Here is an 11039-nt window from a genome sequence, read left to right on the forward strand (position 1 = left end):
GCCCCCTAGTAACTGATAAGCCCAACCCCTTGGAGCTCTAACTCCTCCTCCCTCCCTCGTGTCAACAAAAGGAAAATCATTTCCTATTCCTGGCTTCTCTGCCAGCCCAGAGAGACTGAGTGATGAAGAAATGTCTCTAATTGTACCAGGATGGTCTTTCCCGGCTTCTCAGTTTTGCTCAGTCTTTTGTTGTTCAAAATCTGTTTCCTACAGACCCTGGAAATTGCAGGTGTGGGGGCCTGGGGAATAGCTGCCCTTGTCTCCTGGGCTTGGAATCGACTTTCTGGAGTTTGTGTCCCGGGGCTGTGTGCTCAGACTTGACCATGTTTGGGCATGGAGGCTTGTCCCAGATGGGGACCAAAGGCCGCTTTCCCAGAGATGGGCTGGGAGCCCAAGCTTCCTGCTGCAGCTCAGGCAGCCTCTTTTGGGGTGGGGGCTGGGGGCCAGGCCAAAAGTCTCTGCCTGCTGAAGACTCCCGGGCACCAGAAACTGTGAGTACTGCGTCCAGAGCACTTGGGCAGTGGTTTCTCCAAAGCCTGGAGCTAGAGGGGAGATCTTGGAGGAGGGAAGCTGGCAGCGGGAACTCGCTTCCTAGGGAAGCCCATCACGATTCTGGGCTCCAGAGGGGCTCAGCCAAGACTAGACCTGCTGATGTTTGGGCCCGCGGTCTGGTAGCCTGATCCATGGCTGGGTCACTCGAGTAGCTCAGTGTCCTCGCACTCAGGTCCCAGCTTCCAGAGCAGCCAGAGGGCAGCAGGCTGGAGAGCAGGACCCAGTCCTGGCCCTTGTCCCCAGGGGACGGGTGGGACAAAAATAGGCTCAGCAAGAGCACTGGGGACTATTGCTCCAAACCTTCGGGATTCCCTTTGTTAATAGTAACAGCCAATATTTACTGAGAGCTGGCGTTGGGCCAGACACAGGATCAATATGTGATATTTGGTATGTCACTTGATGTTTGTCAGAACTCTCTGAAGCACATACTATTATTCTCGTTTAACAGCCACACCGTTGCTATGTGGCGAAGTCAGGATTTGATCCCAGATCTGCTGACCTCAGAATCCTCCCTGCCCCACACTCTATCAAACCCTTGAACACTGTACTCTGTGCTCTGTCCTTCTAAGGAAAAGAATGTCAACCAAAATGCCAGGTCCTATCTTCTTTCACCTTTCTCCATCTTTCCTAAATCCACCCCAGATGTTGAGTGACTTTTCTAAACGGAAGATAAGAGCCAAAAAGTTCAGAGATACTCAGCAACTCTCAAAATCGAGAAGTTCTTCTTGGAGTCTAACTGAAATCCCTCCTATTAGAGCTACAGTCCCTTTCTTCCTGTCCAGGCCTCAGGGGACATCAGCAGTGCGTACCCTTCCTCCTGCCTGAAGGCTCTCACTGTGGTTGTTAAATCCTGTATCCATACCCATATCCTCACCCCATTCTTTTATCCTGTGAGGTTTTAGGAGCATTGATCATGACTCTGCAAAGCCACTCACTCGGTGTAGGCAACAATGTCCCCAGAGCATTACAGACAGTTGGGGTCTGAGCAAGCGGCAGGGTTCAGACTTCTCTGTGACAGGGGAACCTTTCCTCTCCTCCCCTCTCCTCTCCTCCTGCCTTCCCAGCATCTAGTGTGCCCGGGGCTGGGAGGACTGAGGGGCCTGAAAGGTAGGGCACGTGCCAAGGGCAGCCCTCGGGTGCACCCCATGCTCCAGGAAAGAACTCAGCCCACCTAGCTGGATGGGGGCTCCACTGCCCCTTCTCTGCTTGCTGCCCCCAGCCCAGCCAGCCTAGTCTGAGGATTGTTTGTTAACTGGGAAATGCTCCAGGTTTTTCTGAGATGAGTGTCCTAGGAGAAAGTGCTCAGATGTCCCACCCTTACTGCCCACTGTGTTCATTTATCTCCTGTATTCCTTTTCTATTGTTGCTGTAACAAATCACCACAAACTTGGGAGTCCCAGATAACAGAAATCTCCTCTCATGTAGTTCTGGAAGCCAGCGAGGTGTCGGTAGGGCTGAAATCAAGGTGTCGGCAGGGCTCACTCTACGCAGAGGCTGAGAGGACAATCCACTGTTCCTTGTCTCCTCTGGCTTCTGGTGGCGGCTCATACTTCCTGGCATGTGGCTACCTCGCTCCAGTCTCTCCTCCCTGGTCATATCACCTTCTCCTCTTCTGTGTCTCATCATCTCCCTTTGCCTCATTCTTGTAAGGACCCTTGTGATCACATTTAGGGTCTACATGGATAATCCAGGATAATCTCCCCATCTCAGGATCCTTAAATTAAGGTCTTTGCCATGTAAAGTACCACTCACAGATTCCAGGGCTGAGACCTCTTGGGGGCCATTACTGAACCTATCACATACTGTGTGGCCTTGGACAAGTCACGCTACCTCTCTGAACCACACATCCTTCAACTGTAGAATGGGGATGATAACACTTGCCTCTCAGAGTTGATGGGAGGTTTACACGGGGTCAAAGTTGCAAAGCTCCATAGCAAACTAGAGGTAACGTTGATCACTGAGCACCCTCCCCTCTTACCTGTCCCCCCTTCTGTGGGTTACTCGTCGCCTGTGCTGATCTCCTGTCTGTTCACCTCTGTGGCTCTAGAAATGACCACAGCTTGCAGTGGACATGGGGAAGAAGCTGGTGATGGCCCAGAAGCGGGGAGAGACCCGGGCCCTTTGCCTGGGTGTGGCCATGGTGCTGTGCGCCGTCATCGCCTACTATATCCTGGGCACGACCATGCTGCCCCTCTACCAGAAAAGGTACGGAACTCTCCCCGCCTGCCCTCATCCTCCAGCCACTCTCCTACGGGTCTGGTCTACCAGGAACCCCAGCCTTCTTCCTACCCCTCCCCTTGACTTCACACCAGGCAGGAAGGGCTGGACATCATTCTGAGGGTGAAGGGTTCGAGTGCCTGACTGGACGCCGCTCACCTGGGTTTCTGGGGCTTGGGGGTAGCAGACGTAGGAGGCCCTTCTCACAAGAAGCAGCAAAGGATCAGAGCAAATGCCCCAGTGTGAGTTTGATCCCAGGAGAAATTGGAGGCTATAGATTTTCATAGCTTGTCTGCACAGTTGGACTTCCCCTCTGAAACCTCGTGGCCAGGTGGGCGTCTAGCCTCCTGTTGAATATCTCAAGGGACGGGGAGCTCAGGACCTCATTGTGTATACCATTTCATTTGGGGGCTTTTCTGAGAAGTAGGAAATGTCTACACTGAGTCAACACTGCTCCCGTAGAGCTCTTTTCTGGAATCTCAGAGAATGTTTCTTGCTCCCTGACAGTCAACCACTTGAGCTTTTGAAGGGAAAGCTGTGACGTTCCTGATCCATTCTTTATTTGGAGCAAATGTGCTCAGTTCTCTCAACCTGTTTTTTGAGAAGTCTCCGACCCTCGCCTCGGGGCTTGTTCCAGCTGCTGACAGCCCCTCCGCCACTGTGTGTCCTGCCTGATAGATGCGAGATGAGTCACAATTGATTTGCTGATGTGTTGATGAGCCTGTTAGCCTCTCCTGGGCCTGCTTCTTCCTCACTTTTTATAACCCTGGAGTGATTCCAGGTTGGAATCTTACCCAAGGGAGGCTCTGTTCAGAGCTGCTGTATGCCTGTGACCCGTTATCTGCTGGTTACGCACCATCCCCACCCACTTCCCTACCCTGGCACAAATCAAGCCCCTTCTGCATCTATTCTTTTTTGGGGAAAAGACACAGATTCTGAAGCTCATCAGACCTGCTCTCAGGTCCTGTGTGCCTTCAGAAAAGTCACTTGAGCTCTCTGAGCTTTTCCTCCCACCCCCTGCAAGGTGAGGATGGTATGGATAAGGGGTCTCAGGGTCGGGCTATTTAGCAGAACCAAGGCAGGGAGCTTTTAAGAACATATCAGGGCCTGAGCATCGCCCACCTTAGAAATTCTGATTCAACCCTTCTGGGGTGTGGCTTGGACATGGGAACCTTTTCAAAAGTTCCCCAGGGTTTTGGGTCAGCAGCCAGTGTGAGAACCATTTATGTAGATGATGTCTAAGAGGCTAATAAGCATTGATATTCTGATTCTATGGTTCTTTTCTTGGGTCCAGCGGCTCTGGGGTCGTACTCCTTCAGTGCTGGATGCTTATGGCAAGATGAGGATCCCAGCCCTAGGTCTCTCTAAAGGGGTTGAAACCTGGTGCTCTGTGCCGCCCAGGTTCTGAGATATGTATGTGTGTGCATGGTCTCCCCAGCGTGTGGACCCAGAAATCCATGTGCCATCTGATTGAGACCAACATCAGGGAGCAGCAAGAACTGGAGGGCAAGAAGGTACCCCAGTACCCGTGCCTGTGGGTCAACGTGTCAGCTGTGGGCCGGTGGGCTGTGCTGTACCACACAGAGGACACTCGGGACCAGAACCAGCAGGTACTGACTGGGGGTGGGGGGGATGGGCACGTGTCCCCTTGGCCCTGGCAGGTGTGTGGGCCTCTTCCCAACTGAATCCCCATCCCTGCTCTGGGGAGTGGAGGCTGAGAAAACCGAACCTACTTGACAAGGGTCCACAGCTGGTATGAGGTCCAGCCAGACTCAGCAGCTCTGGGTTGGAGTCAGAGAGACCTGGGTTTGAATCCCCACCGTGCCACTCAGTGTTGTATGACCCGGATGCCACCTTTGCCGAAGGGCTCTGATGGACTCAGAGGCTGTGTGGTGTGCTGGGCTCCATGTCAGGTGGATGGCAGGCACTTCTATAGGGTGAGTCAAATGAGAGGCCAGACCCAGAGCTGACCCCACGGAGAAGAATCCCTTAGACTGGCCCCCCCTCAGTGAAACCAGAGGCCTGGGGCTGAAGCAATCTCTGGAGGCCAGTGCTTGGGAGATTTTCCCATCACTACCTCTCCACACCGCCCCCCCAGACCCCCATCCTGTCCTTTCTTCCAGAAATACAAGTTGGCCGTATCCATTCCCTCATTTACTTATTCATCCAGTAGTCACTGAGCACGTCCTGTGTGAGGAGCTCTGGACTCAGGAGGAGAGAGCTCATGTGGGAAATAATATCTAGTGGGGAGGGATCAGTGCCACAGAGAGGAACAGACAAAATCATGCGGTTAAAGGCGGGAGTGACTTTTTCCAGCCAACAGCCAGGTGAGGGTGTCCGAAAAGCGTTTGGGTCAGGCTTTGTTAGATACCCGGAAACACGAGGGCTGCCTGCCTGGTGAGGGGAGGGCAGAGACCCGGGCGCGGCGGGAGGAAGGGCCTAGAAGAGACGGGACTGGGAGGGGTGCTTCCGTCACCAACACAGGGTGCAGTGGGGTGCAGGGAGGCTGCACAGGTGGGCTCCACACGACCCAATTATGGAAGCAGAAAGCTTTTGGTCTGTGGTAGGTTTTTGTTTGTTTTTCTGAGAGAAGCAAAACCTTAACGAAGAATGCTACAAGTTATGGATAATAATTCACTCCCATATTTAAAAAAAAAAGATTGTAGCAAACACTTTACAGATTTTTTTTGCTCAAACAATAGTCTTTAAGGATGTCTGAGTGAGACAGCAGACACAATGCAGTAGGCCAGGAGAAGTATGTGTTGAATCCCAGGGCAAAACACAGCCCAGCACCGTGAGGGAAGCAGGTGGAGGAAGCCGTCCCACAAAGCATGGAGTTAGGCGTTCCTGTTCAATCGGAATTTTTTTTAAAGCTTTGAAAGTCCAGCATGAGGAAGGGAATTGGGGGAAGAGTTAAGCTTATCTACAACCACCGTTTTACCAAAAGCCACACTGGTTCAACCTCATGAGAAGTGGGGGTGATCTGCCTGAGAAGCAAGCGTAGGAAGAGCGAACGCCAAGGCAGTCAGCACTCTCTGATCCCACCAGGACGGGTCTCTCACCAACCTGGGCTCGGAACACTCGAAGTTCCTTTGCGATTCCATCAGAAGGCCAGAGCTTTATCTGGAACAAGTTCACTCCGAAGAACGCTCATGGTGCTGATTGTAGCAGGGAGTCAAGTCATAAGTGGCTCCTAACTGATCCACCATTTCCCACAGCATTTCCCCCAGGGGAAGGTTCTACTGGATCCCAGGAATTTAAATTCAAGGAGACCATAAAGAACCGTAAAGAAGGGAAGTGCTAATGATATTCTGGCAACGTACGAGCTGTGTTCCCGTCATCTCTGCAAGGACTACCGAATTATGGAATTAAAATGTGACTGGGCAAGCTAGCCCTGCTCAACTCTGGCCATGCACTGGAACCATCTGGGGACTGAACAAAACTGGGTTTCTACACCATCTCTGGACTTTCCGGGGGAGTCTGAGGTTTAGAATTACTTCTGTGAGCAACCAGTGTTTAAAGGGTCTGTGGACCTGGTGCATGATCAGAGTGGTACAGAGGAGTGTGAAGTTCCCAGGCGGAGGGCTGGAGCCATGGCCAACAGCCAGGATGGAGACTGGGCCTGCAGTAGGGATGGTTGCCGATGGTCAGTTTGGTAGCTGATGGGATGGGAAGGGCAAGGTGCCGAGGGTGCACATTGGGATTACTGACGGTGTTGGGGGGGGTCACAGAGAAGTGGGTTTGGACAGTGCAAGGGGGCCAGACCTGTTCTGTCAACACTAGCATGACTCAGCCCCACCAGATGGGGGTAGAGCCCCCAAATCCCCCTGAATCAGCTCCTACCAGGTCTCCTGCTTCTTCTTTGGCATTTGATGGCTGCTGATTTCTCCCGAGGAGCAAGAAGTAAATTTCCAAAGTCAAGCCGAAGCGATCACTGGTGTGAGAGGGACCGGGAGCGGGCTGGCTTGCAGGCTGCCTGCCTGACCCTGAGGTTGCTAGCGTCTCCCTGCTGCACTGCACCCCGGGTCAGCTTCTGCAGCGCACCTTCCAGTCCCGTCTCCATGACAAGTCGTCCGGGTAGCTACCCTCACAGACCTAATTTATAAGACTCAGAGAGGTGGTGGCACCCACCAAAGTCACACAACTTGGACCTGGTGGCTGAGGCCAGGTCTCTCTGGCTCCACAGCCACACCTTTGCTCAATGGGGTCGGTTACCCAAGGTCATAGTCAGAGGCACTGGGGAGATAGGCGAGGTCCTCTCCGCGCGGAATTCTGAATTCAGCTGCTCCTGGGACCCTGCAGTGCCCAACAACTTTGAATGTCAGATTCCTTGGAGGCAGCTCTCCCCAGCCTCGGCTGCTCCCTGGCTGGCTGGGAACCGGCTCTGGACACAGCTCCCCCATCCCCAGGCTGTCAGGACCGTGATGCAACCATCTTCTTTACTGCTGGATGAGTACTGTCAGGGCAGGCCTCCTGGGGACAGGGTCTCTTTCAAATCCAGGGAGTAACCGAGGCCTGGGGAGAAGCCGGCTCAACACTCCACATTTTGATCTCGGACATGACTGTCCCAGGCCAGTGGTCTCAAACTACTATGCATGAAGGAGTCACTTGTTTGCTGGGTCCACCCTCAACAATTCAGAGTGAGTAGGAACCCGTGCTCTGGCCAGCCCTCCAGCTAGTCTGCTGCAGGTGCTGTGGGGGACCCACCTTGTAGAACCTTCCAGAGCCTCACATAAAAACCTTCAGACCTCCCGGCACAGAACAGAGATAAAACCAGGGTCTCCCCACTGTGCAGAGTTTTCCTCTGCAGAGCTTTCTAACTGGACTTCACCTGACCAACCCAGAGGCTCCCAATAACAACAATCGGTGTGCGAATTAAGTGTGTTCTATGCTTTACCTGTGTAAGTTCTTTCAAACGTGTTCTCTCCTTCCTTTGAATCCCAGTGTCACATACTGGCTTGCCAATATCTTTTGTTTCACTCACACAGAGCTAGACCTCAAAGGGTTTGCAATTCACATTTTTGCCAATATTTTAAAATTGTGGGAGTTCACCTTAAAATTTGGCTTTCTGGCTTTTCTTGAAATGTCGGAGGCCTGGCTACAGTAGGTCTCCTGGATTGCATGGCATCCATCGTCTAGATGGAGTGAAGATTGCCAGTCTGGATGCTTCTGGCTCTCTCCATTTCACCAGGCCCGCCCAGTCCCTGACTGTCCTCCATGGCACAAGGCGAGTGTCAGCTGGCTCTTACCATCTTCTTCCTTCACCCACTTTACCTGTGGACATTATGTGCACACGCCCTGTGGGAAACTGAGGGTATGACCTCTGCCCCGAATCCGAATATGGAGCCCACTTGGTCTGTGTCACCCATTGGTTAGTTAAGTTTGAAGTCCATCTTTAATAACATCCTTTGAAAGACATACTGCTCTTAACCCCTTCAAGAGAGAAGACAGCAAGGCTGAGAAAGGTAAGTAAGCAATTTGCCCAAGGTTCTATAGCCAGAACTCCAGCTGGGCCCCTGCCTCCGGGTGAGCAGCTCCTGGGCCACCCGCCTCACACGTGACACTGTGAAGGAACCCTCTAGAACCAGGCAGTGCACAGCCTGCCAAGCTTTCAACAGACCTCACTCCCACCTGGAAGCCCAACTCCAAAGCCAACACTTTTCTTTACTTCATGCCGGCCCCTCATTTCTCCCAGAGAAACCAGGATTTCCAACTTCATGGGTGCTCTTGCCTTCCCCCCGCAGTGCTCCTACATCCCAGGCAGCCTGGAGAACTACCAAGCGGCCCGGGCTGATGTGGAGAACGTCAGGGCCACATTCCACAAGAAACCGATTTTCTACTGCTTCTCAACAAGTCAGGAGAATGAGACCAGTGTCCTGTACCAGCGCCTCTATGGGCCCCAGACCCTCCTCTTCTCTCTCTTCTGGCCCACCTTCCTGCTGACCGGAGGTCTCCTCATTATCGCCATGGTGAAGATCAACCAGTCCCTTTCCATCCTGGCGGCTCAGAAGTAGACCTATCCTTGCCACAGAGATGCGGGGGCCACAGGGGACTGGGTGGGCCGCCAGCTGGCTCCCTACTTGGGTACCCCTGCCCCCTCCCCCTGCCTTCTCACTGTTCTGCTCCGTCCCATAACAACCTCTGCTACCTGCATGGGCTTTGGGAAGTCCCTTTGTCATGTCATTCCTGACTAAGAATGTACACGGGTTCCCTGGTGCTTCAGAGAGCTCAAGGCCGGCTGGTGACCGCTTCCCATTACCTGTCCCCACTCAGCTGACTGAAACCCACTTCCTGCTGCGCCCCCACCAGCCCACAGACGACAAGGATGCTCGTCTCCGTGCCGGCATTCTTGTGGTCGGCTCGAAGGCCTAGCTTTGTCATCCTTGGCAGACCTCACTTCCTTCTTTGAATTCCATAATGAAAATCACAGCAGCTCCCATGTATAGAGAACATTTAGAATTTGCTTGTAGGACACTAGGTGCTATGTACGTTTTTATTCCAATATTAACAAATATAGGTACAAACTTCCAGTTGCAAAATACTGAAGTCCTGGGGATATGAGGGACAGCATGGTGATGATAGTTAGCTGTACTGTATTGCATAGTTGAAAGTGGCTAAGAGAGTAAATCTTAAAGGTTCTCATCCCAAGAAAAGAAATTTGTAACTGTGTATGGTGGCAGATATTAACTAGGCTTACCGTGGTGATCATTTTGCAATATATATATGAATATCAAATTATTATGCTGTACACCTGAAACTAATGTAATGTTATATATCAGTATCTCAATAAAAATATATATGTGTGTATATATATATCACAAGAGGCTATAAGAAAATACACTAAAAAAAAAGAAAATACACTAAAATATATCAAAATATTAACAGTGGGATTGAGGATTGTGATGGTGGTTAATTTTAATTTTCTTTCTCATCGCTCTTTTTACCTTTGGTACTTTTCTAAATTTTCAGCAGTAGGAAGGTGTGGTTTCATTGTTCGTTTTTTTTTTTAAACAAATATGCTTCTCTTCATTTTTTTTAAAGATTTTATTTATTTATTTGAGAGGGAGAGAGAGAGTGAGCACGAGCTGGGGTGGGGGGTAGGGGCAGAGGGAGAGGGAGAAGCAGGCTCCTCGCTGAGCAGGGAGCTCGACATGGGGCTCCATCCCAGGACCCTGGGATCATAACCTGAGCCAAAGGCAGACGATTAACCGACTAAGCCACCCAGGTACCCCTCATTGGGCTTGTCTTTAATCACAAAAGCAATGATAGATATTATTTTGGAAGGATTTGGAAGGGTGAGCCTCACGTCACCAAGCCCTGGAAGTGGGCTCAGGAGGGCTTGGGCTCCAATCAGAGGCAGGCTTTTGAGAACATAGAATTTTAAGAACCCTCTATGGAAGGAAGGGAACCATATAGATGGGGATTTATAATTTACAATGCAGGTAAGTATATGGCACTGGCCCTGCAAGGGAAGCCTGTCTCACACTTGAAAAGGTCACAAGTGGAGCATGCCATCATCTCTGCCATTACTACTCCAAGAAGTCTTCCTAGAGCAGCGGTTCTCAAAGTATGGTTCCTGGTGCAGCGAAATCAGCATTCTGTGGAGCCTTGGGAGAAATGTACATTCTCAGGCCCTGGCTCCAGCCCTTCCTAGTCAGAAACCGCAAAGCGGTGGGATGGGGTGGGGGTGGGTGGCAGACGGAGGAGGGGACAGCACTCTGTGTTTTAACAATGGCCACAGGGGCTTCTGACGTGCCCTCAATCGTGAGAACCACTGGTATAGAGAACCAGTGCCCTGTCATTGGGCTTTTCAGAACAGATAAATGACTACTTGACAGGGCAAGCCCTGAGCTGGATGTGAAGTTAGGCTGGTGTCTCCAAAGTTCCTTCAGGAGCTGTGATTCTAGCCACAGCCCCTGGGTAGGAATCTTGTCTCTGCTTCTGCCAGATTTCATCTCACTGATTCTCAGTTGTTTCATCTATAAAAAAGTGACTCCTCCTTTAGGGTCGTTGGGGGTGCCGAATAACAGTTTGGCACATGGTAGGTGGCCAGAATGCAAGTAACTGAATACTCAGAAACTTCCAGAAGCAATGATACCAGTGATAATGTTAGCTAGCATTTATTGGTGCTTATGTATTACATGCCGGGCACTGTGCTAAGCAGTCTGCCTTGTAACAATTCAGTGAGGTACTACTGAGCCTACGTCAGAGAGGAGGAGAAGCAACACAGGACAGTGATTAACTATGTGAACTTGAATGAGGACAGCCTG

General features: G+C 51.5%; 1 protein-coding gene across 1 annotated transcript; it reads left to right on the plus strand.

The window, feature by feature from the left end:
* The first annotated feature begins 352 nt into the window (after positions 1 to 352).
* KCNMB1 (potassium calcium-activated channel subfamily M regulatory beta subunit 1) lies at positions 353 to 9626 on the plus strand. Its single transcript, XM_045901550.3, has 4 exons — positions 353 to 491; positions 2600 to 2757; positions 4208 to 4379; positions 8514 to 9626. The coding sequence occupies exons 2-4, from the start codon at positions 2624 to 2626 to the stop codon at positions 8781 to 8783; spliced, it is 576 nt and encodes a 191-aa protein (XP_045757506.1). The 5' UTR covers positions 353 to 491; positions 2600 to 2623; the 3' UTR covers positions 8784 to 9626.
* The last annotated feature ends 1413 nt before the right edge of the window (positions 9627 to 11039 follow it).

This window comes from Mirounga angustirostris, unplaced genomic scaffold, assembly GCF_029215605.1.
Source record: "Mirounga angustirostris isolate CCGP_5_RB_7025 unplaced genomic scaffold, mMirAng1.0.hap1 SCAF_7, whole genome shotgun sequence".
Classification (NCBI taxonomy): domain Eukaryota; kingdom Metazoa; phylum Chordata; class Mammalia; order Carnivora; family Phocidae; genus Mirounga; species Mirounga angustirostris.